The 27,271-nt window shown below is 39.7% G+C and overlaps 1 protein-coding gene across 4 annotated transcripts in view; it reads left to right on the top strand.

The window, feature by feature from the left end:
* The window catches only part of RPS6KA1 (ribosomal protein S6 kinase A1), a 102,194-nt gene that overhangs the window by 9,154 nt on the left and 65,769 nt on the right, over positions 1–27,271 (top strand). For 3 of the 4 annotated variants that reach the window (XM_026676053.2, XM_087970649.1, XM_087970653.1), the window contains exon 2: positions 13,578–13,622. The exons of the other annotated variant lie outside the window; for it this stretch is intronic. In XM_026676053.2, the coding sequence (XP_026531838.1) occupies positions 13,578–13,622 (45 nt within the window). The remainder of the gene's footprint in view (positions 1–13,577; positions 13,623–27,271) is intronic. 4 annotated transcript variants of the gene reach the window in all.

The following is a 27,271-nucleotide window of genomic DNA, read 5'->3' on the forward strand; positions in this document are numbered from 1 at the left end:
GCTACAGCTACTCTTCTTTATAAGCATTTTTTTTTTAAATTTGGAGAACATTTGGCAATAAACATTGCCTAAAAGGCACTGACCCTTTTGAAATCTCCTTTCTCTGGTTTTGATTCTATATTGGTACCTGCCCTCCTCTGAAAGGGCTTTTCCTTCAAAGAACTCCAGCAGAATACGCTTGAGTTCCTTCAGTGTTTTCCTTGCAACACCCCCCCCCCTTAAAGAACAGACCAATGCAAAGAGCAAAACACTCCATTTATCTCATTCACTTTCTCCTCCCTCCGCTTTTTCCCTCCCTCCCTTTCTTTCTTTCTTCTTTCTTTTCTTTCTTTCTTTCTTTCTTTTCTTTCTTTCTTTCTTTCTTTCTTTCTTTCTTTCTTTCTTTCTTTCTTTCTTTCTTTCTTTCTTTCTTTCTTCTGTCCCTTCCTTCCATCCCCCCTTTCTTTGTCTTTCCCTTTTCTTCCCTTCTCTCTCCCTTTTTCTTTCTTTCCTTTTCTCTTTCTTTTCTTTCTTGTCCCTTCTCTCTTTCTCTCTCTCTTCCCCCCTTAACCCCCCACGTGCCTATACTATTGACCTTGATGCATACTTCCTCTGTAATGTATATCTGTTTTGTGCTGCTGTAATTGTCAGAGGGTTTCCTAAAGAGCTCTGGAGCAGCATTTTTGGAACAAGCTGAAAATCTTCCTTTACAGATCCCAAAGCTTCCTTACTTTATCTGTGGAGTTGTTTTTAGAAATTCATTTGTCACATAAATTAAACTCTTTTGGTCTGCACTTGTGCCCTGTGGATCAACACTTAACAAAAACTGCTGTGCTTTGCACATGACATAATACAACCTAATATCTCGGTCTCCAGGGACATTTAAATGTAGCTCGATTCCTCTAGGTCTGTGCAATATAAAATGTTCTTTTAGATTTACAGGGATCAGCTTTCTGTGCATAAGGAGGATTGAGAGTTGACAGTCCTACTTCAGTGTAGGTTTTAATAAGTTTCTGATCCTAATTCATGGGCCTGTTCACTTGCCCTGGATCAAATTGTATTTATGCTGTTGAAATACACTTCCAGGTTGATGCAAGAAGTCAAAACAGTTGCGTGAGGATATGCCCAAAAGCAGAACTTAAACCAATCGACCTAGTTAAACGTATTTAAAACAACTTTGCAAACAAGTCACTAAAACCTATGCCCAAATAAGTTTGTTGATTTCTTGTCTATTTTTTACAAAAATTCGATATTATTCTGTCTTGCCACATGAGACCAAGTTTAAGTCTGGGGTGTCCAGCCTTAGCAAATTTAAGACTGGTGGACATCAACTCTCAAAATTCCCCAGCCAACTTCCAGAATTCCTCTCCATAATGAAAAATGCTGGGAACTGTTGATGGAGCTCATCAGCTTCTGGTGGCCCCACTTTGGCACTAAGTGAAATATAGGTAGTCCTCAGATTATGACCCCAATTGAGCTCCATTGCTAAGCAAAACATTTGTTAAGTGAGTTTTGCCCCATTTTACGACCTTGCCATAGTTGTTAAATAAATCACTGCAGTTATTAAGTTAGTAACACCTTTGTTAATTGAATTGGGCTTCCCTACTGCCTTTGCTTCTCAGAAGGTTGCAAAAGGGGTGTCACATGATGCCAGGATTCTGCAACCGTCATAAATACATGACAGTTGCCAAGCGCCTAAATTTTGATCATGTGATTATGATCATGCAGCCATTGAAAGTGAAAAACGGTCGTAAGTCACATTTTTTCAATGATGTTGAACAGTCACTGAATGAACTGTTGTAAGTCGAGAACTACCTGTACTAAGTACAGTATTCAGGACTAAGTTGGGCTTGCCTCTGTAAACTCAAGACACTTCATGCATTGTTTCCTTAGGACCTTGATTACATCCACAATTTGGGCAAAGTAAAACATATTGTTATCTCTGTAGAGTCTCAAAGTTTAAACCAGAGATGGGCTGAATATAGCCCCTTCATTTGGAGTCCCGTCTATCATCCCATGGCCTACCGTTGAAAATTGACAATGCAATTTCCTCCTGCTTTCAGGCTGAAAAAAAAAGAACTAAGCAAGTTTTCGTAAAGATTTTGCACACTTAAAAAAATCCTTTGCAATCTTTTAGTTGCTGGGAAAAAATGATTCCACACTTTGTCTACAAGCTTCTTAAGTTCTCCACAAACTTCAGGACAGACTGAATCTCTGATTTTGTAACATTGGCTTTTAAGGTTTGGTTCAACAGTGGGGCAATAAATATTCCCTATTTTGGAATTGTAGAACTTTGTATATTTATATACTTCTAAAACACTGCCTATTTATAACCTTCATTGGCCAAAACAGTGCATCCCAGGGCACCAGTTTTTGAATTGGCATACATCAATTGGGTTAATTTAAAGAATTCATACAAAATCCAGGACCCATGCCTGCTATGGGATTGAAGTTTGGCAAAGTTGCAGCTACTTTCAGTATCACCATGCCGTCACACCACTGTAATCCGCTGCAATGATATGATCATCATTTTCCATACTCCCTGCCAGCTTCCCATAAGGAACATCAGTGGGGAAGCCCACAGGAAATCAAAAGTCATTCCTCATCGGCTTTTTGCCTGCCCACATTTCTGTTTCTGTTTAAGTAACAATTTTTTTCTGAAATAATGTCCCAATAAGTTACGGGATGTCTAATGTTTATTAAGCGTTTAATTTCTCCTCCTCCACAAAAAGGTGTGTTTGGTTTTTTTAAAAAATTCCACTACTGTGCAACTTTAGAATTAGAGGAATCTAAAGGGAAAACTTTCCATTTTTTTTTTCTCTTTCACTAACACCTCCAGCCTTTTTATACATGCTCACTGAAATGAATATTAAAAGTCCCACAGTGTTTTAACAAAGTTACTGAAGCATAATTCAAGGAAATGGCTTATTAGCAGCACACAGCACAGAGCGGTAAGCTAACACAGAGCTAACCACACAAGCGTGTGGTTTTTATTTCAGAATACTTCAAAGCAACTGGAAATTTCCCTTATGTTTCTAAAAATGCTTTTTATATATTATTTTCTCTTTAAAATTTATTAAAGAATTTTTCAGCAGAATGAAACCAATATAAATTTCAAATTGAGGAAAAGGACAGAGAAAAATAATAAGAAAGTGAAAAAGAAATAAAGCATGAAATAGAAAAAAAGTAATAAAGAAGTAACTTCCAATTTTAAGATAAGTTATAAATGCATTTATATTTTACACAGTTCCTAAGGTTACATTGTAATCTTCTTCTTTCCTTAATCTACATTTCTTATCATCAAATCCATAAATCACCACTTCATTTTTTTCCTTGTTTCAGAAAAAAGTCCATAAGGCGGTTCCAGTCATTAATGTAGTTGTTGATCTTTCTTTAAGCAAATACTTTTGCCGTTGCTGGTAGTTCCGCCATCTTCACCAACCATTCCTCCATTGTGGGTATTGCAGTGTCTTTCCATTTTTTTACCAGATATAGTAATCTTGCAGCGATGATTGTAAAGTGGTATGTTGGTTTTCAACTGTTTCAAAACTGGTCAAGTTTGGTACAAGACACATTTTGACATGAAAATGTTGTCCCAGTACTCAGCATTTGTTTAGTACTCAATGTGTTGCGATAGTAGGAGGGGGCGACTGTGGAAAACAGACAGGAAGTCGGCTGCAAAAGGAAGTGGGGTACAGCCACAGAAGACAGACAGGAAGTCCACCATGCTGGGAAGGTCACTGACAAAGGAAAAGGGACAGATAAGAAGTTGTTCCTGGCAGAAACCAAAGGTCACATGATAAGTCACATGATTGGTTTGGTACTCGTCCTTTTTAGTACTCATCGCACCTCCTGGAACCAATTAACGGTGTGTACCAAGGTGTACCACTGTATATAAAAATAATCTTCCAAGGCTTATGTATAATTCTTGTAATACAGAAATTAACAGCCAATTGCCTTACATTTCACTTCCCATTGAATCCAAGTGGCCCATGACTTACAACTATTCGTTTAATGACTGCTCAAAGTTACAATGTAACTGAAAAAAGTGACTCACACTTCTGACCACTGCAGCATCCCCACAGTCAAACGATCGGTTGCTTGGCAATGGTTGCAGAATCCTGGCATCCTGGATTGTCACTTGCAACCTTCCTAGGGAGCTTCTGAGAAGCGAAATCAATGGGGGAAACCAGATTCACCTAGCAGTCACACAATTCACTTAACAACTGTAGTGATTTGCTTAACAACCAGGGCAAAAAAGGTTGCAAAATGGGGGCATGACTCACTTAACAATTGTCTTGCTTAGCAACAGAGACTTTGGGCTTGATTGTGGTTGTAAGTCGAGGACTACCTGTATGTAACTATTACCTGACAGGATAATTAGAAGAGCAACCGATTAAACATTTGGAAAAACACTACATTCATATTAACTGTATTTAATTAATTTAATTTCATTTGAATCAGATTTCAATAAATCAGATTTAGCTTTCAACTTAGTCCCACCCTTGGCTGAAGTACAGTTCTGCTTCTCGGTTTGTAAACATTGCCCCCGGCACTATGAGAAAATTCCACTTCCAGCCTTTGGAATTGCAGGTTTCAGGAGTTCTTTCTTTTCTGTTTACATGAACAAGGGCTTGATGAAAAACTTACATAAATAAATAAAAACTTTAACCTTAGACTGTCTACTATTGACCTCACCCCCTTCCTAAGAGGCTTGTAGGGGGCGTGCATAAGCGCACCAATCATGCCTACCGTCCCTGTCCTATTGTTTCTTTTTATTTTTCTTATAAGTATCTATCTCATGTATTCAAAGCTATGTTTATTCTTATACCTATATCTTGTAAGTGATTGACAAATCAAATAAATACTAAACAAGTACTAAAATATCAGGGAGGGCAAAGTTTCCACTTCTGCAGAGATTGCACTTTACTCTTAATAAGTTCATGTTAATCAAGTATAAATTAGGATATAAAAAAAACCCCAAGAACCTCAGTCCACAAAGAAGGTAGACTGAAGAATGATGGCCAGAATGTAGGTGGGCTAATGAATAAAAGAAACCATTGATGTTAAACAAGATTTGGTGGTGTTGAAGGAAAGGTGAAACCAGCTGCTTCTTGCCTGTGGCTTTGACATTCTTGTGAATATATTGCTTTCCTGCTCTCTGAGCATATAAATGTTTAACTTGATTTTATTTAAGCTTTATTACCTTTTATTCCAACAACATGGGACAGAAGAAAGATTGCATTGAGGTGATTGGGGATGAGACTTGGATTAAAATCCAGTTTGCTTTTCTATTTGTTAGTGCCTGATTTCCTGGGGGTGGGTCTCTCCATGTGGGTAGATCAAATTCTCCTCTTGTGAAGGGTTTCTGTGATTGCATTCTCTCTGGCCACCTGCCTGCCACAATGACCTCTTGTTGGAGCATTCTTGGGACGACCTACAATATTTAATTAGCAATATTTTAAGTAGCAAGGGAAAATAGTGTAATAAGATTGGGACTGCATTAGGGACTTCTGTCCTCACTGTGAGTTGTGTTGGGGGAAGGGGTGCACAAAGGGAGGCTCAGCCAATCTCATTGTATACATGTTGTACTCTGACAATAAAGTAATAATAATAATATTGCCCAGAATTGTCTATTCTATAAGCATGTTTGAGTCATGGACAACTCGACTTGCTTTTTGTTGATTTGAGATGTTTTGCTCACCATCAAAGCACCTTCTTCAGCCTGAACACATTGATTAGGGTAGTGTTTCTCAACCTAGATATGTGGACTTCCAGAATTTCCCAGCCATGGGAATTCTGGGAGTTGAAGTCCACATGACTTAAAGTTGCCAAGGTGGGTAAACACTGGCTTAGGGGAACGTGAGTAGGCAAGGGAGTCGTTGGAATGTGCCAACTCCTAAAATTCTTAGGGGTTTTCCCACACTAACTTCAGGGCTTCTTCCCCAAAATTATGGCCATATGTTGATGAAGATTGTAAGTTGAGTCGTGGCAAGTGGGCTTATTTTTTGTTGGTTTGAGATGTTTAGCTGCCCATCCAAGCAGCTTCTTCAGTCTGAACAAGTTGGTTAGAGGAATCTGGGTAAGCAGAGAGTCTACCTAAGAAATACCCCTAAGAATTTTAGGAGTTGGCACATTCCAACGACTCTCTGCCTCCTCAGATTCCCCTAACCAACTTGTTCAGATTGAAGAAGCTGCTTGGATGGACAGCAAGAACGTCTCAAACCCACAAAAAATATGACTCAACCTTATAGACAACTCTACCTGGATGAGTGAGAATTTTCATTGGCACCTTGCCCAGAATGTTATGTACTGGGAAAATAATACTTTTAATTTTTCTTTCCCCCTCCCATCCCTCCTACCCCTGGCCACCTTTTAGGAACTCAGCAGCAAACATCGAAGCTTTTGCATTTCAGTAACGTTGGTGGGTTTTTTTTCCTCCCCTGAAGCAAGTTCAGAAGGAGGGAAAGGTCATGTTAAAATGGCAAACATTCCTCATGCCACAGAATTTCCCTTCCCCTCCCCACAACATCTCACAGCTGAGAATATGCTTCCTGCCCTTCCTTTGAGCTGGCATGACAGTCCCTTAGTCTTGGATAGGTTTCAGGCTATAAAACTGACTTGCAGCAAAAGGAGATGAACATGTGGGACTATTCCTTCCTTCCTTCCTTCCTTCCTTCCTTCCTTCCTTCCTTCCTTCCTTCCTTCCTTCCTTCCTTCCTTCCTTCCTTCCTTCCTCTGTCTCTCTCTCTCTGTCTCTCTCTGTCTGGCTTTTTTTCTTTTTCTTTCTCTTTCTCCCCCTTTCTCTCTCTCTCACATTCATAGGCACCTCAAAGATACTTTTTGAATACTTTTCACACCTTGTCAGTTGACATTCTGTATCCATTAGGCTTGTACTTGTTTAATGGGTACAGAATGTTGAGTGACAGCTCACTTATCTATTTTGAGCGTAGTTCACTCCTTCAAGCCTTCAGTGTTCGCAACAGCAATAGCAATAAGACTTATATACCACTTCACAGTGCTTTACGGACCTCTCTAAGCAGTTTACAGAGTCAGCTTATTGCCCCTAACAATCTGGGTCCTCATTTTACCGACCTGGGAAGGATGGAAGGCTGAGTCAACCTTGAACCACTCAGAATCGAACTCCTGGAGTGAGCAGTGAGTTAGCCTGTGGTGCTGCATTCTAACCATTGCACCACCACAGCTCACGCTTCTAGCAATGTTTCTAGAAACATTAGGGTTCCTATCCTTCCCTCTGATTAGTGAGTGTTGCTACTTTCATGGCTGCATCCCCAGAATGGATTCGGTATGAGTATTATGGATAAGAACAGGATTAGGAGTTTCCAGAAGAGCTCATCTGGTTCAATGTGAAGATGGGCATGAGATCCTCAGGCAGCTCAAGTAGACAAACTCTATTACAGGTAGTCCTTGACTTACAGCCATTTGTTTAGCAACTGTTCAAAGCTATGCCACTGAAAAAAGTCACTTATGACCAGTGTTCTCACTTAACAATTGTCATAGCATCCCTGTGGTCTTAGGATCAAAATCTGGATGTTTGGCAGTTGACATGTATTTACAACAGTCACGTGATCACCATTCACGGCCTTCCCAGCTGGCTTCTGACAACCAAAGTCAAGGGGAGAAGCTAGATTCACTTAATGACCATGTAATTCACTTAACATCTGTTAGGGTTTTTGAGGATTAACCCCTAGAAGAGTATTGCAGCAGTAGTCAAACCAGGCAGGGCCCCAGAGTATACACACACTGAACACAAACACTGTTTGTAGTTTAAATAGTTTTTAATCCAGTTAGAGTTTAAGCATTGTCATTCAGTCCATTAAGTCATTCACAGTATTTCCATCCAGTAAGACTCACTAGTATAGTCCAAGTTAAGAGTCCTTGCAATATCTTTATCAGCCGATAAAGATATCTTCTCCTCCTCCGGTTTCACTCTCCAGAGAAACAAACGCTGGATATTCAGCAAACAGTAGCAAACAATAACAGTTCAGTCACAGGCACTCACAGTCAGTAATCACAGTTAGTCGCAGCAGCACACAGTTACAGACAGTAACAGTAACTCACAGTAAGCTTTCCAGCTTCTAATGCTTCCTTATATTGTAACTTCTAACCGCACCCTTAATCGGCTAATTGCCTGCTGCATTGTGCTTAAAGTGATAAGCACTTAAACCATGATATCTAAGTTTTATATATTTATTCACCCAAACCATATTTGGTATCAATGTTATACCTAACATACTCCCCTTTTGGGTGAAATAAATATATAATACCTTACAATCTAATCCCATATTTTTCACAACTCTCCTGGTGCTTACTGGCACCTTGGGATTTAGTAAAATTATCAGCTAAATTGTCCTCCGACATACAGTACTCTAGCTGAATCATCTTACTTCTTACAGATTGTCTCACGTTTAGGTATCTTAGATCTGTATGTTTGCTCCTTGTTTTTACTCCAATATTTGTGGCCATTTGAATTGCTGCCTGATTATCTTCATGTATAATTATAGGATAATCTACAGTTATACCTATATCAATTAACATTTGTTTATACATTATTAATTCTGTACATAACAATGATAAACAGGAGAATTCTGCCTCCATAGTAGACAAACTTATATGCTGTTGTCTAATTGACTTCCAGCCTATTAATGTATTACCCAGCATTATGGCTGTTCCTGAAGTCGACTTTCTAGTGTCTCTTTCTGATGCAAAACTAGCATCTGCATAAGCACTCAGAATTAAATCACCCTTTGGTTCTAAATACAATGAATAATTCATTGTCTTTTTAAGATATCTTAATATCCTCTTAGCTGCATTCCAGTGTCTTTCACATGGTGCAGAATTGAATCTAGCCAACTGATTCACGCAGTACGATATATCTGGTCTAGACCAATTACTAATATAACTCAAACTACCAATTAAAGATTGATAAATCACCTTATCAAACTCCGGGCTTTGTTCATCAGTGTTGCTAAACTCCTGACTCATTGGAGTCTTAGCTGGCTTACAAAGCTCCATCTTGTAATCTTTTAGTAATTTGCTTATCTTATCTTCCTGAGATATCTTAAAACCTTTCCTTGTTTTCTTTATATTCAAACCGAGATACTTCTTTATCTCCCTAATTGCTTGATCTTTATTCTCTTTCCTAATGATGCTATTATTTTATTTGCTTCATCATTAGTTTCAGTTATCAATGCAATGTCATCTGTGAATAGTAATAATAATGATACTTTCCCATTTGTCTCCCTCTTAAACAGACATGGATCGGCTAAACCAGCTTTAAATCCTATATTGTCTAGTTCCTTTACAATATACTGGTTCCATTCATAGCCTGATTGTTTAAGACCATAGAGGCTTTTCTTTAACAACCAACAATCATTATTATCCTTATTTTCACTTTTAATACCAACAGGTTTTTCATATAAATAATATGTTTTAATGGGGCGTGCAAGTAAGCAGTTTCCACATCTAAATGGTTAACTATATAATTTTTACTAGCTGCCCACACTAAAGCTGCTCTCAAGGTTGCTGCCTTAAGACTAGGTGCAAACACCTCATCATAGTCATTAGCATTCTGCCTAAAACCTTGGGCTACTAACCTTGCCTTATGGATTAAATTACCATCTTTATCTGTTTTTACCTTAAATATCCATTTGCAGCCAATGGTTTTCTTTCCTGCAGGTAATTTGGCATTCTCATACACCTTCATATCTCTTAATGAATTCAGTTCCTTATTCATTGCTGCATACCAATTTTCTTTTTCCTTAGTAGGATACTTTTTAATTTCTTCAACAGAATTAGGAACTTGATTAATCTGGCACACTGTGTTAGCCTGGTACCTATCAGGCGGTCTAGATATACGTGTAGTTCTTCTGGGAATTACAGGGCTTACAGGAGGACTTTGTTGAACTACTACCTGTTCATCTTCCTCATCCTGTTCAGCTATTGAATCTGTTTCTTCCTTTATGGGCACTATTTCATCCTGTATTTGTCTCTTTACTTTATTTTTAAAGTTACAGGGATAACTAATGGGATTTCTATAGGATTCAATAATTACATCTTTATTGGCATCCTGTTCTAATTTTTTCCATCCTTCATGTTCTAGAAATTGGGCACTAGCACTACATAACACTTTAGATGTGCCTTTCTCCCAAAATCTATATGCCCTATGGTTTGCCTGATAACCAGCGAAGAAAAATCTTTTAGCTCTATGTTGCCCTTTTTTTCTGAGTTGTGCAGGAATATGCACCCATGCTGGTGCACCAAATGTGTGCAGGTAACTTAGATCAGGTTTCCTGCCATGCCACCTGGTAAATGGTATTTCACCTGTTGTTGTATTAACAACGTTGTTCAATATGTTATTAGCACACATTGTAGCCTCCCCACAAAGAATCAGGTAACCCAGAATCAGTTAACATTGTTCTAACCATTGCCTGTAGTGTTTGGCCTCTTCTTTCAATAAAAGCGTTATGTTCTGGCCTGTATGGAGCAGACTTCTTATGCTCTATTCCAGCTACCTTAAGTCTGTTCTGGAATTTGTTATTAACAAATTCCGTACCATTATCTGTCACCAGGGTTATCAGTTGCCGTTTAGACTTTCTTTCAGCAAACCTAAGCCAATTGAAAAAATGTTGATATGTTTCAGTTTTGCTTTTCATTAAATAGCAAAACCCATATCTAGAATAATGGTCCATAATGCTCAGTATATATCTAGCACCCCCATACTGGGTTTCTTTGGACCTATTATGTCTGCAAATACTACTTCTAAAGGTTCTTTTGTTTTGAAACCATTTAGCCTATTTGCAGGCAATACTTTGCTCTTATCTTCACAGCAAACATTACAACGCAAATATTTATCACAAGGTTTTAACCTTATTCCTTCAGATAACTCAACTGTACGTTTTAGCATTTTAAAATTTACATGCCCCAAACGCCTATGCAATAAATGGATACATTCATCATGAGGCTTTATATTATTAAATACAGTTTGAGCCTCCCCTTTCTTACTATTATCTAAGACATATAAATGTTCCATTTAAAGCTGCAGTTACCCTTTTGTTATCTTTTTCAATTATGCAATTATTATCCTTAAAAGTAATTACATAACCTAATTTATCTAATACCCTTACTGAAAGCAAATTAAACTTTAGTTGCGGTACATACAACATTTTTATATCCTGGTTTATGTACGGACAACGTGCAAAACCTTGACCTTTCGCTTTCAGGTTCCAGCCATTGGCAAGAGATATATGTTGAGAGCTTGTAGACATTTTTATAAATTTTGTCTTATCTCTTGTGATGCAGTGGGATGCGCCACTGTCAACCACCCATAAATTATTCTTCACATCAGAGTTGCTAAACGTGGCTAGTTCATATGCTTTCTTTGGCTTTTTACATTCTGGCTTTTTCTCTTTTTGCAGAATCTTGCCAAATGTCCTCTGCCTCCACAATTAAAACACTTTTTAATTGTGTATGCCGTTGAAGATAAATTCTCTTCTTCCAGGTGCTTTACTTTGCTTTGCTGGTTTCTTTCAAGCTTTGAAGATAATTTCTCTTCTTTCTTATCTTCTCTCAGCTCGTCACGCTCACGCCTTCTTCTGGCTTCTTCTAGTAGCCTGCCTGTAATCTCGGTTAATGAGAGGCTTTCTTTTGGCAATACCTCCAACGAAGTCACATAGTCATCATAGCTTTGATCTAATGAAGATAATATTATGTAGACTTGTTGCAGTTCATTAAATATAAGCTCTTTTTCTTGCAAATCTTGAAAAATGCTCTTCATACAGTTTAAATGAACTAACATATCTCCATTCCTCTGAAGATGCGTTCGAAAAAGCTTCCGTGTAAGATTTATATGTGCTCCTACACTGTCCCGAACATAAATCTTCCTGAGGTTCTCCCAGCAGTTTGCAGCATTTTCTTCTCCACGAATATGGACAAGCTGCTGATCACAGAGAGTCAGTCCTATGATGCATAAAGCCTGCTCATTCTTCAGTTTAAAGTCTTGTAACTTTTCGTTATCATCATCATCAGCAGGATCCCATCTACTCACATCTGGTGGGTTTGCTATAATGTCCCACAAACCTTCTCTGCGTAGAAGTAAACTACATTTCATTGACCATGAAACATAGTTTGTTCCATCCAGCCTGGATATCATGGACAGTTGTGACAAATTTACTTGTGCCATTACTCTTCAGATATTTTGACTATTTTAAACTAATTAAAACAGTTTGTTTATACAGTAATGTGCAACTCACACCAACTCTCTCTGCTATATCCTGGTTAGTTAGACTATGCTGCTGGGCCCATAACCAATGTTAGGGTTTTTGAGGATTAACCCTAGAAGAGTATTGCAGCAGTAGTCAAACCAGGCAGGGCCCCAGAGTATACACACACTGAACACAAACACTGTTTGTAGTTTAAATAGTTTTTAATCCAGTTAGAGTTTAAGCATTGTCATTCAGTCCATTAAGTCATTCACAGTATTTCCATCCAGTAAGACTCACTAGTATAGTCCAAGTTAAGAGTCCTTGCAATATCTTTATCAGCCGATAAAGATATCTTCTCCTCCCCGGTTTCACTCTCCAGAGAAACAAACGCTGGATATTCAGCAAACAGTAGCAAACAATAACAGTTCAGTCACAGGCACTCACAGTCAGTAATCACAGTTAGTCGCAGCAGCACACAGTTACAGACAGTAACAGTAACTCACAGTAAGCTTTCCAGCTTCTAATGCTTCCTTATATTGTAACTTCTAACCGCACCCTTAATCGGCTAATTGCCTGCTGCATTGTGCTTAAAGTGATAAGCACTTAAACCATGATATCTAAGTTTTATATATTTATTCACCCAAACCATATTTGGTATCAATGTTATACCTAACAACATCTGCATTTCATAACAATGGAAATTCTCCTCCCAATTGTGGTTATAAGTCAAGGACTTGAATCCAGAATAACACTCTGTTTCCCTTAACTAACCTTTGGCAATGCAGATCTGCAAGCTGACCAGGAGCTACAATCCTCCATTGGACCTCTGCTTAGGCAAGACACAATGGCTGCATTCATATATAGCAATGAACCAGACTGTTTAACTTATTTAATTAAGTTGGGAATTAGCATTGTGCTAATGCATATAGCCTACTATTGAAATAACTGCTAAACAAGCCAGAGAGAATTAGCTCAATGCGAAAACAAGATGTGTTCATAATATTTTTGTTGCTTTAAGAATCATATGTTGCTGCAGCTTAGTCAGCAGTAATTCTAGATCTGGAAGGTACATGAAACTGTTCTTGGCCACTTCTGTTTCATTTACCTGCACACACGAACTTTTGGGTGATGCCGTCTTGCTTTTTCTTATTTTAATTTGGCACATCAAATTTGGAGCTTCTAGTTGTGTAATTTTTCTAAAGTTGGCAGTTCAAACCAGTGACAGGTAAAACATGTTATTTCTACAGAAGGAACTTGAACTATGGATGTTTTCTTTGGGCTTGAAGCCAAGAAAGAATTAGGTACTTAAGATAGCTTGATTTTTCTTAATGCTATGCCCCTTGCTAATGGATGCTTGGCTCTTTCGCTTTGCAGAATGGACAGGCAGCTCCAGAGGAGAGAAAAGAGGCTTTGCCAAAGGTAAGACTCCAGGTGTTTTTTAAAAAAATCTGCTCTTTATAGCACAATATTTCCTGCTCAATATATTTGGCCTGTGTTTGCTTCCCTGGTAAGGTTAAATCAAATGTACCATCCATATTTTTTCTAATGTTTATGGTTTTAATAGATATCTGAATTACACTATTTTATTAATGATGTTGTTTTAATTGGTGGTTGGTAGCTACCCAGAGCTCAATATAAGGTGGGTGGCTATATAAATATTTTAAATAAATATGTTTTGGAGGACCAGTTTCCATCAGCAGATGAGAAAAGGACAAAGTAGTTTCATTATCAAGATGAGGCAGAAAGTTTCCTAAACTTTAATTTAAAACAGAGGTCTCCAAACTTAGCAACTTTAAGACGTGTGGACTAGCTGGCTGGAGAATTTTGAGAGTTGAAGTCCACACATCTTAAAGTTGCCAAATTGCCAAGTTTGGAGACCCCTGGTTTAAAAGATGCTAACTACAATTTTGTAAACAACAAACTAATAGACTCACGGTCCATCCCACCCCTGAAAGGACCTAATGGTAAAGACTGCAACGAAGACACCATTAAAGCCAACCTCTTTAACACATTCTTTGGCTCAGTATTTGTAAACAGCAATGGATCATGCCCAGTATTTCCTAATCGAACCACAGACAACTACAGTGATCTAATACATATCGATTTTACAGAAGACAATGTTGAAAAAGTACTACACCATCTAAAACCATCTCTATCTATTGGACCGGACGGAATATGTGCCTTCTTCTTTAAAAAGCTATCCACTGCCATAGCAGAACCTCTAAGCATAATCTTTGAAAAATCTTTCAGGACCAGCTCCTTGCCTAATCTATGGTCACAAGCCACAGTCATCCCCATCTTCAAAAAGGGAGACCCCAGCCTAGTTGAAAATTACAGACCAATCTCTTTATGTTGCATCACCTGTAAAGTCATGGAATCAATTATTAACCAATCCATCATCCTCCACTCAGAAACAAACAACCTACTCTCTAATAAACAATTTGGTTTTAGGAAAAAACTATCATGCAATCTGCAACTCTTACACTGCAAAAACATGGACTACACAACTTGATCAGGGCAAAGCAATAGACACAATCTACATAGACTTCTGTAAAGCCTTTGATTCAGTGGTACACGACAACCTACTCCTAAAACTAAAATCTTACGGTATCTCTGGACACCTGCATAACTGGATTGAAGCATTCCTGTCAAACAGACAACAAATGGTCAAAATTGGGAGCGTCCTATCAAATTATGTACCTGTCAACAGTGGTGTCCCCCAAGGCAGTGTTCTAGGACCAACTCTTTTCATACTCTACATAAATGACCTCTGTGATCATATCAAGAGCAACTGCGTTCTCTTCGCTGATGATGTAAAGCTATTCAACACCACAGACAATACTGCTACCCTTCAAAAAGACCTTGACACTGTATCAGAATGGTCAAACAAATGGCAACTTCAAATCTCAGCAAATAAATGCTCTGTCCTACATATTGGCAAAAAAAATCAGAAAATAAAATACAGGCTGAATAGTCAAGACCCTGTTGACGATCCAAACTCTGTCAAGGATCTTGGAGTACTCATCTTTAATGACCTAAGTGCTAGAGCCTACTGTAACTACATAGCCAAAAAGGCATTAAGAGTTGTTAATCTTACGTAGCTTTTTCTCTGGTAATATTACACTAATAACTAGAGCATACAAAACATTTGCTAGACCAATACTCGAATACAGCTCATCAGTCTGGAACCCACATTATGTATCTGATATTAACACAGTTGAGAAAGTCCAGAAATATTTCACAAGAAGAGTTCTCCACTCCTCTACTCGTTGCAGAATACATTATGCCACCAGACTCGAAATTCTAGACCTAGAAAACCTAGAACTATGCCGCCTTTGGTCCGATCTAAGTATAGTATATAAAATCATACATTGCAATGACTTACCTGTCAATGAATACTTCAGCTTCAACCATAACAACACAAGAACAAACAATAGATACAAACTCAAGGTTAATCGCACCAAACTTGATTGCAGGAAATACGACTTCAGTGAATACTCTACCTGACTCTGTGGTTTCTTCCCCAAACCCCAAAAACGTTAACCTTAGACTGTCTACTATTGACCTCACCCCTTTCCTAAGAGGTCTGTATGGGGAGTGCATAAGCACACCAACATGCCTACTGTCCCTGTCCTATTGTTTCTTTTATTTTTTTTATTTTTCTTATATGTATCCATGTATTCATAACTATGTTTTTTACTTATACCTATTATCTTGTGAGCAATTGACAAAAATAAATAAATAAATAAAATAAAAAATAAAACTTTTTTTTCAACCTCGATTGAAGGAAAGCAAAAATAATCCTCCATATGTACCAAAAGATCCTATTTCCTCATCTATGCAGGTAGTTTTGGTCTTATAGCAGTTCATTTAGTGACCAAAGTGACGACAACTTTTCTCTAGATTGGCCAAACCTGAATCCTGCAACTGTTGTTCATAGGTTTTTAATCTCCAGGTCTGTAATCATTTTAGTTGCCTTTCTTTGCAATTGGGACCAGAATTTTCAATGCTAAACAAAGACAGTTGTTAAGTGAGTTTAGCAGTTGTTTAGCAAATCATACGATTAATTAAACAAATCTGGCCCTCCCATTGGCATTGCATGTCAGAAGCCAGGTGGGAAGGTCTCAGATGGCACTCACATGACCCCAGGACATTGCAATGGTCATAAACACACGTTGGTTGCCAAGTGCCTGAATTTTGATCACATGACCATGGGGAAGCTGCAACAGCTGTAAGTGTAACTTGGAATGGTGCTAAACGAGTGGTTGTAAATCAAGGACTACCTATACAGTGTTTCTCAATCTTAAAAACTTTTAAGATGTGTGGACTTTAACCCAGAACTCCCCAGCCAGCATGATTTAGGGCAGGACCAGAAACAATGGTTGGAAACTAACCAAAGAGAGAAGCAACCTGGAATTAAGGAGAAACTTCCTAACAGGGAGGACAATTAACCAGTGGAACAGCTTGCCTTCAGATGTTGTGGGTGTTGCATCAATGGAGGCTTTTATGAAGAGACTGGGCGGTCACTTGTCTGAGATGGTATAGGTTCTCTTGCTTGAGCAGGGAGCTGGACTAGAAGACCTCCAAGCAGGGGTGGGATTCTACCAGTTCGCACCTATTCACTAGAACCGGTTGTTCACATTCTAAGCAGTTTGGAGAACCGGTTGTTAGAAGAAATTCCTGGCCTAATCCTGTAAGGAAGGCAGAAAGGAAACATTCTGGTGTTGCTTACAGAAACTGCCTCTCCATTAACCCTTATTACATTCTTGGCAGGACTAGACTTCCTGTCTCAGGAACGTCTCTGGAGTTTTTCCCCCCTCCTTTGCTGGTACTTTGCTTGTGTGGAGTGACCATTCAAAGTTACAGTGGCACTGAAAAAAGGGACTTATGACCATTTTTCACACTTATGACTTGTTGCAGCATCCCCACAGTCATGAGAGGCCAGGCGAGGAGATGCGTGCCTCAATATGAGTGATATTGAGTTGGCCACGCCCAGCCAATAACATGACCAACAAGCTACATCCACCCAGTCATGTGACCACCAAGCCACACCCACCAACTAAGCCATGCCCATAGAACTGGTTGCTAAAAAAATTGAATCCCACTCCAGCCTCCAAGGTCCCTTCCAACTCTGATTATTCTATTCTATTCCATTCTATTCTATTCTTCTAATTTCTTAACATCTTAAAGTTGTCAAACTGCTGTGGTACATAAACTATGGTACTTGGCCTTTTTTTCCTGCAGCAGCTGTGCACTTTATCCCAATAAAAGGCAGATTTGGATGTCAATATGCCCATCCAAAAGATGTACGGCTGTCTGTTTTTCATCAGGTATTTGTTACTAAAATCTGCCTGTCTTGTCTGTAACTCTTTCTCTTTCACATAAATATTGTCAGGATTATTAGAAATGGCTTTTCTTTTGAGAAATTCTATTCTACGGATTCTGGATGTTGCAAGACTCCACTGGCCTTTACAAATACTTTCATTTCCCTTGTAAAGGTTGCTTCACCCCTGTGTTCTAAAATAAGAAAATGGTAGGATCAACTGTGCTTCTGATCCATGGAGAGAAACAGAGGCAGCTTATCTTGCTGGATGTCAGAGCAAGGATGATCAATAAGATTTTGAAGATTAGAGCAGGGACATCCTGGGGAGGGGCTTTAGATAGATAGATAGATAGATAGATAGATAGATAGATAGATAGATAGATAGATAGATAGATAGATGATAGAATTCTTTATTGGCTAAGTGTGATTGGACACACAAGGAATTTGTCTTGGTGCAAATGCTCTCAGTGTCCATAAAAGAAAAGATACATTCATCTCAAGAATCATCAGATATAAGACTTAATAAAACTCATAGGGTACAATAAGCAATCAAATCATTCTAGGAAACAGTCAATATAAATCGTAAGAATACAAGCAACAAAGTTATAGCCATACAGTCACAGGTGGGAGGGGATGGGTGATAAGGAGTGATGAGAAGATTAACGGTAATAGTAGTGCAGACTTTGTAAATAGTTGAACAGTGTTGAGGGAATTATTTGTTTAGCAGAGTGATGGTGTTCGGGGAAAAACTGTTCATGTGTCTAGTTGTTCTGGTGTGCAGTACTTGATAGCGTCGTTTTGAGGGTAGGAGTTGAAACACTTTACGTCTGGGATGTGAGGGGTCTGTAAATATTTTCACAGCCCTCTTTTTGACTCATGCAGTATACAGGTCCTCGACTGAAGGCATGTTGGTAATAATAGTTTTTTCTGCAGTCCTAATTATCCTCTGAAGTCTGTGTCTGTCCTGTTGGGTTGCAGAACCAAACCAGACAGTTCTAGAGGTGCAGATGACCAACTCAATAGTTCCTCTGTAGAACTGGATCAGCAGCTCCTTGGGCTGTTTGAGCTTTCTGAGTTGGCACATTTATGAAATGATTCAGGTCTGCTTTTTTTACCTCTACATGGCAGGAGTAAATGGAAAAAAAGAACTTCCCCATGAGATCCCTGGATTAGAGTAGTATAGTTAAAATGCCAATTGTTTAATGAAAGTTGAACAGTAACTATATTCTATATTTATTCTATGATATATTCTACATTTATTTTCCCCAACTCTTCACACGGGATGATAGTCTTCTCATAAGGATTTTAGTCTTGTGCTGTTGTGTGTGTGTAAGTTGTAGTTTTTGGGGGTGAGGCTTCAGTTGCACGATGTGGACTGTCGCCTTGATTTTTTTGATCCCCCTGCCCAGCAGGAACCCTCCATCCCTCCATGAAGCCTTAGTGAGCTGCTGCTGTGCAGAGGAAAAGTAGCAAGTACCAAGCATGGGCATCAACTTCAAGGTCTTTTTAAAAATTGGTCATCATTTTATTCTGCTTACTTTTTTCAAATGCAGCGAACAAAAATGATGCTTTTAAAAAAATGACCATACATCTTTTGGACATTTAACATCCAAATCTGCCTTTTATTGGGATAAAGTGCCTGAGCCTCTCGGAAGCTGCAGCCAAAGCATAAATCTGCTGACAGAAGAGCAAGAAGTTCCAAGCAACTTGATCTCTGATTGTTATCCGATAGATGTTGTAATGTTGGCTGCTTTGAAAAAAAAAAGGTTTTATGAAATCATGAACCATTTAGAAGGCCGCCGTGGAGACCCCAGGCTTGATCTTGGTACTTTGGTGATTGGGAGTATAACCTGCCTTTCGCTTCCTTTGTAGCATTTCTTCAATTCACCAACCTTGTTGGTTAACCAGCATTCCTAAGAGTCTCTCAGATCTACTCAAACTCTGTTGTTGCAGACTATAATAACAGAACCAGGAAAGCCTGGCAGAGATTCTATGCTAAAGAGAATCAGAGTGGGATAATCTTGAGCTTTTCCTCACCTTCTCTCTTTCAGACTTGAGTTTACAAAATAATCATTAAATTCCTTCTTCAAGGTCATCTCCATACTCCCATACACAAAGAGGAGGTAAGTTTTAAAAACAAAGTTCCAGGCTAAGGAATAGCTTATTCCAATTAAAGGTCCCTTTAGATATTGGAATTTCAATTCCCAGAATCAATGAGCATAGCTGTTGGCTCTCCTGTTTGGGAATTCCGATAGCTTGAACATATTTAAGAGGTACTGCACCAAAATCTGGCACAACTTCTGAGATTGAAACAACACAGTCAGTAGTTTTTCAGAATGCAGTTACTCCTCAGTAGATGTATGATCAAGTATAAAATATAGTATTTGCTGTATATTTCCTGAGAATATCTTTTCTAAAAGGTGGTAGAAAAGCTATTTGCTTGGGGGTAAAAACATCATTGCAGAGGCATGTTTTAAGAGCTGCCGTTTTCTAAAAAATCGAGTTTCCTTTCTTGCAAACTCCTCTTCACTTCTCTGCATCAGTTTTCTCCTTGAGGGCAAGGAGCTGGCCCTCGAGGAGAAAAGTGGGGAACTGGGAGTGGGCGCCTTCGATCTTTATCCAAAGCGCCTACTCCCAGTTGTCATACTTTTGAAGCTGTGCCTATTCTACCTTTCTGAATCTGCTCAGAGACCCAAACAATCAATTTCATAAATTTCATAATACGATGGACATCTCCCTGGCTTTATTTTCCTGGCATGGTTAAGTAAGGTATACTTCTGGAGCAGAATTCCCCAAAGTAAATGGGCAATATTGCAGTTCTATAAGATACTAGATGTTATGTATACATAGTAGATCGATGTGGATGCCAGAAAGAACCATCACGAAAGAAACCCCTTTGGTAAAATGATTACTTCAAACATGGATTGTGTGTTCCATGAGTGAGACAGTTATTGCAATGATGGGATGCCAGTGCTACATAAATTTGCTTCAAAAAGGAGAAGGATGCAAAATTGCTAGGACAAGATTTATTAGGTATCCCCCCTGGATTTATAGCTCTTAATTCCACTACTTGAAAATGGGAGCCTCTCTATCCTGTATTTTCTTTGTTTTGGGGGGTGCATTTATATCGGTGTTGAGTCCTGGTGACTATTTGGACAAGTCCTCACAGTTTTCATAGCAAGATTTTGAAGTTGGCCACTACCTCCTTGCTAGGGCTGAGAGGGAGTGATTGGCCCAAGGACATTGAGTTGGCTTTGTGCCTCAGGCAAGGCTAGAACTCACAGTTTCCAGCCTGCTGCCTAAGCCACTTCATCAAATTGCATCTCACTTTCATTATCTATGGAAGTGCTAACATGCTTAGTAATGGCTGCTCCATACATATTTTGTATATGGTCTGGCTGCACTATTGAACCAGCATTTAGGGCATGTTAGTTTTCAAGTCTGATGGAGCAAAGCTGCCTGTGACCTTGCTTGGGAAATGTGTCCAACCAACCCCAGGGAGAAATGTTTTCTTAGCCACCATCATCAAGCTATGATGAAGCTCACCTGATGGCAGACAACTTGGACATTTGCTGTGCTGGTTAAACTGAAAACCTGTGTCCAGCACCAGATTCACACAACATATGAAGCCAGCCATTGATCATAAGCACAGTGGTTGGAATAATGTGATATTCTAAGCTGTCCACTTTTCCTCAGCTCTCATTATGGCTTAGAGAGACGGGACAGTTGTAGAAGAGACAGTTGTCATTTTATTGCATTTATATACAGTATACATTGTTCCCCATGTATACATTGCCCCATCATTGGGGAATTCAAGGTGGCTTCTATGGGAGTGTCCTAATTTCACCCATATAACAGCAGAACTCCAGGGAAGCTGAGCTGAGACTGTTGGCTCAGCTTCAATTCACTCCATGGTTCAGTGACGACTTGAACGGAGTCTCCCGCACTTCAGCCATTACGTTACACTAGCTTTTGTTCTGATTTCTGTTACCAGAGTCCTTTTCCAGCTGGATATTGAGCCTTAGGTCTCCTCCTGGCAAAGCGAATACTTTCCCACGTGGACAGTCTGTCTGAGAAGGGTTTGTCTGTTGCCAGAAAAGTCAAGAAACTGCAATTGTGAGATCAATGGCCCCTTTTTTCCATGCATGGAATCACGAGAATGAAATAAAAGATTCTGAGTATGCAGCCGCCTCCTACAGATCCAGGGCTCAGTAGCCCATCATCTGTCTTCTTCCTGATACTAGATTGGATTTTTGAAGAAAACAAGACACCAAATGAATTTTTCAGTCTTTCTAAACCCGAATAGAGTCAGCATCAGAACTCTCACCAGTCTGTACATAACAAAGCAGTTGGTTTCTTTTTCCTTAATGTTTTCTGTGTTCTTGGACATGCACCCCTGCTCCCTCCCAAGGCTCTTTGCCATTAATCCTTGGCATGAAATGGTAAACTCTTCAGTGCCATTAAATAGATATTTCAGTCCTCTGCTCTCTGAGCTACAGACTCCAATTAATAATTGAATAAGGATCAGCTTTCAAAGCACTGCATTCCGTATAACCAGCTTGGGTTTGTTTTCTTTTCTTTTTCCTGACATTGTAAAAATAATTCAGCTGCACAATTGTGCAGCTTCTGCATATTCTGAAATCTTAAAGTTTTTTTGTTTTTTTTTTGCAAAAGTGCATTCAGATTTTAAAACAAAACAAACAGAAACTTTTATTGATTCTGGGTCTCCTATCTCAGCATTGCCCAAGCTCAACCTGGCTTTGCCTTCAGGCCTGAACAAGTGCTGTCACATCCTGAAATTAAGCAAGTTTAATGCTTGATCCTGCCCACGCCATCAGGGGTGGGAATTCTACCAGTTTGCACCTATTTGCTAGAACCGGTTGTTCACATTCTAAGCAGTTCGGAGAACCGTATGTTAGAAGAAATTACTGGCCTAATCCTGTAAGGGAGGCAGGAAGGAAACGTTCTGGTGTTGCTTACAGAAACTGCCTCTCCGTTAACCCTTATTACATTCTTGGCAGGACTAGACTTCCTGTCTCAGGAATGTCTCGAGTTTTTTTTCCCCTCCTTTGCTGGTACTTTGCTTGTGTGGAGTGACCATTCAAAGTTACAATGGCACTGAAAAAAGTGACTTATGACCATTTTTCACACTTACGACTGTTGCAGCCTCCCCACAGTCATGAGAGACCAGGCAAGGAGATGCGTGCCTCGATGTGAGTGATATTGAGTTGGCCACGCCCAGCCAATAACATGACCACCAAGCCACGCCCACCAACTAAGCCACACCCACAGGACTGGTTATTAAAAAATTTGAATCCCACCCCTGCACGCCATTAATATCAAGGTATCATTGGACACTTCCCTGTTGCATCCCATGGCTGCAAAAAAAGAAAAAGGGCTGTTACTGTCTAGTGGGGACTGTAAATCCCTCCCCATTACTGTATATATAGCAAGCAAAAATCACTTTTCAGAGGCCTGTACTATTATAACTCCCACCAATTTAGTAAATCCTTAGTAAATTAGAAATATTTTTTTCTGGGAGGGAGGCTTCTGCTCTCCAGATATCATACCAAGATCCATTCCCCAACATATCACCTCACACACTTTTTCCTGATAGAAGAGAATATTGGTAATTCAGGATTGAACTGTGGGGTCTTTGGTGTTCTCTGAGCTTGGTTGTTTTATGCAGATATTTCATTACTAAAGTAGTTGGGGAATAAAATGTCTGCAAGAAGACAACTAAGCTCAGAGCACCAAGGACCTCCGGCATTTTTCCCTTTCTCAGAGCAAATTGGAGTTGGCATTCCTGATAAACAACAAGATTTGCAGTTCTACCTCTGATAATCAAATTCAGTCAACAGAGTACTTAAGTTAGTTACTCGAGCACTTTTATTGCACTGGGGACAAATCTTGATACTGACAGATCAAGGGGTGTTTCTAAGTGTTGTATTAGCTGTTGTTAGATGTCAAAAGAAAGCGGGTTATATAAGAATTGATTACCTGTTAGGAATATTGAACAAGCATCAAGAGAACTGGAGTCTTCTGTGTTTTTAAAGAGCAATAACAATGTATCTTGAATTTCAGCACATGGAGGATGCACAGGCTAGCAGTCTGAGCTCTTTTTGTGTGAGAAAAATGATTTCATTATGATTTATTTTTCCAGTTAATATTTTAATCTTCGGAGCCCCCTTTTTCATTTGTGTGTGGCAATTGGGAAATGAGAGAGGGAAGTTAAGCACAAAAACATTTTGGTCCCAATCCGGTTCTCTTCATTTCTTTTATACCCCAGCCAAATCAATAACAGTTTTCAGCTGGAATGTGAGTTAGGCCAAATTCCTGTTTGTTTTAAAGGGAGCATCTGGTGTAGAATTATACTACTGGTTCTCCCAGTGAATTTGCATGTCTTAAATTATGTGCCTGCATAGAACAGAAAATGTGCAAGAGCAGGGGAGATGAATTCTACTATACAGGGAATCTTTGACTTACAATGATTTGTTTATCAACCATTCAAAATTACAACGATACACTGGCACTGAAAAAAGGCGATTTATGAATGGTTCTCATATTTATGACCGTCACAGCACTCCCTATGGTGCTTTGATCAAAATTTGGGTGCTTGGCAACTGACATGTATTTATAACATGCATTTTTCAACAGCCCTTACCTGCCCAAACATGCGGTACCCAGAAAGACCACAGAGATTTTGCTCATGCTGATTTTCATGGATATAGAAGTTACAAGACTTTTGTGCAGAAATAATTTCCCCAGGTGTTTCCAATATATTTTGACCTATGAATATATAATTTATTCTCTTTCCTAGATGCTTTAAAAAGGGGGGGGGTGTCCCAAGAATTGTTCATTGCTGACACTTAAGATCCTTCTAATTGCCAGTGATTAAATGCTTCTGAAAATTGTTGATAAAGCTACACCTCTGTCAACTCTGCCTGATACAGCCAATACTGTAGTCTATCTCAAGTAAATGGGCTGGATGTTTTTAAAAGATGTGTGGGATTATGAGTCCCATCATCCTGAGCCAGCAGGTGTCAAGAAGAAGATGATTGGAGATCCCCCAAAACATCTGTAGGGCACCATATTGGGAAAGGGTTCCATACCTTTTGTGATAGCTGCTCCAGCATGAGGCTAACACAATGATTTTGAAATGCTCATGCTGTTATTACATTATGGTATTTACTGAATGAGGAATTAGATGTAATAGCTTCCTGCAGTCTTGAAAGGTAATATTGGAACACCCTCCTTCCTCTCCTGCATTCTGAGCTGTTTCAAGGTCAAAAACATAATGAGTGCGAAGAAAATGTATACCTTCATGGCTTGGTAACTGCTGATGCCTTTTGTTTTCAGCAGATTCATGTTCTACTGTAGAATAGCCTTCCCCAATTTTAACACTTTCCAGATGTGTGGGCTGGAATTCCCAGAAGTTGGGAATTCTGGGAGTTATATCTACAGTATACTTTTGGAGGTAGCTAAGTTGGGAGAGCCACTGTTGGGAGTCTAAGGGTTTTAGAAATGGCATCTATAGTATTCCAACCATTGTTAGGCCTGGTCACTTTCACAGAAGACTTCTGCGCAATTAGTCCTCAGTTGAAACTGTTCTGTGGTGTGGTCAGTAAACAAGGCGTCATGTGACCACAACTAATTTCACAACTTTTTTGCCACTGTTGTTCAGCAAATCACCACCAATGTCCTTAAGACAGACCTATTGCATGACACCAACTTGCAATCTTCCCTGTTGGCTTCCCCTATTTATAACTCAGAGTTGACACGGGGGCTCCTTGGTGTTCTCTAAGCATGGTTGTTTTCTTGCAGATGTTTCATTACCCAAACTAGGCAACATCATCAGTGCTAGTCCTAGCCCTGATGATGTTACCTAGTTTGGGTTACAAAACAAACAAAACCCTTTAATTTAAAGAACATTTGCTTCATTTACAATGAAGTCTTTAATGAAACCCATAAAACGTGTTTCAAAAGCATGCACTTGTTAAAACTGTGTGAACACAGGGCAGGAATCCCACCCAGAGAGAAACATCCAGCAGTACCAGGGAACTGAAGGCACTGTAACCTCTGGTGACCCTGGAAGCTGATGAGGCCCAACATAACCATGCAGTAATTCAACAGGGAAGGAATTCCACAGCCAGGGCATTTCTGTGGAGAAGGTTCTCTAGTCAGGTGCCCCTTAAGGGCTGGCGGATGTGACACTCCCCTCCCCTAAGGATGGGCATTTCCATCCTATCATGGAGGCAGCTATCTGCCAGCTATCCAGGCTCTCACAGTTATGCTGGGCTTTGTAAAAGGACCTTGCCTTTTGCATATTAGCACAGTGGCAGCCAGGGAAGTGGCCTCAGGACAGGTGTGGTATTTCACTATAAGCTGCCTTCTTGGGGAGCCTTCTGCACCAGCCAGACTTCTGGCCTTGGTTGTTCTAAGTCAGGGGTTCAAACTGGATGAGGGCCGGATCAGCCTTGTACTTCTCTGCAGGGGGTGGGGTGGGGAGACCGGACAGACGCCTCCTGCAGAACCCTGCTGGCCAAAACGGGGCATGGGGCTCCCCACTCATGCCCCCCCCCGCGCCCTGCTTTGGCTGCCAGAGGCACCAGGCCTGGTCCTTTGCTATTTCCAGGCCGGTCCCGCGGGCAAGATTTAAGCACCACACGGGCCAGATTCGACCCTCAGGCCTTGAGTTTGACACCCCTGTTCTAAGTAGTCCTTGACTTAACAATTATTCATTTAGTAACTTTTTGAAGTTACAACAGCACTGAAAAAAGTGACATGACTGTTTTTCACACTTATGAACGTTGCAGCATCCCCATTGTCATGTGATCAAAATTCAGGCACTTAGTGATTGGCATGTTTCTGACAGTTGCATCACCCTGTGATCACGTGATCCTTTGTAACCCTCCCACCCAGTTTCTGACAAGCAAAGTCGATGGGGGAAGCCACATTTGCTTAACAACCTCATGACTCACTTAACAATGGCAGTGATTTGCTTAATAACTGTGGTAAAAAATGGTCATAAAATGAGGAACAATTCATTTAACAACCACCTCGCTAGGCAATAGAAAGGTTGGGCTTAATTGTGGTCGAAAGTCGAGGGCTACCTGTATTGGAACACCTCAAAATGAGAGTCCAGTAACTGAAGAGGGAGAAAAATCTGCCACACGCAATGGAAGTCCAAAGTTCCATGTCTGGCTTTTCTGATTTTTAATTTTTTTTAAAGCCAGATGTGGCCCCATGGTTATCTTGAACACCTCCCTGAGTCAAAGGAGGCCAATTTCTGGTGTGATCAAAAGTCATTTCCTAGGCTTTTACACTCTTAAATTGCATGATGGCTATTTCTTTGCCCCTGGTGTCTTATTCTGCAGCCCTATTTTCAAGCTAGTTGGCTATGCAACGAGGCTAGAAAGATAATGTGTCCTGTCTCTTCTTTTTTTAAAAAAAGGAAAGCTTTTAGCCAGAAAGCTTTTAACAGCCATTTTCTTGATTTGTGGCTATGTGCAGAGGCTAGGGACTTTGGTTGCAACCATCAGGGCTCCAGACCTTCTCCTTTCTTTGGTTGGGTTGTATCTCTGCGGTGGCTGCCATGCATGCTTTTTAGTCCCACCTATCAATGCAGGCTATATATGTCAGTTGGTCTTTTTATTGGTTTAAATAATGCAAGATTACGTAGGTGAGGTCACTGAACACAGGCAAGCAGAAACTTGATAGGCACAAAAGTACAAACAGTCCTTGA

The sequence above is a fragment of the Notechis scutatus genome, chromosome 8 (genome assembly GCF_049901735.1).
Source record: "Notechis scutatus isolate UNSWTSFEM ecotype Mainland chromosome 8, rNotScu1.2, whole genome shotgun sequence".
Taxonomy (NCBI): Eukaryota; Metazoa; Chordata; class Lepidosauria; order Squamata; family Elapidae; genus Notechis; species Notechis scutatus.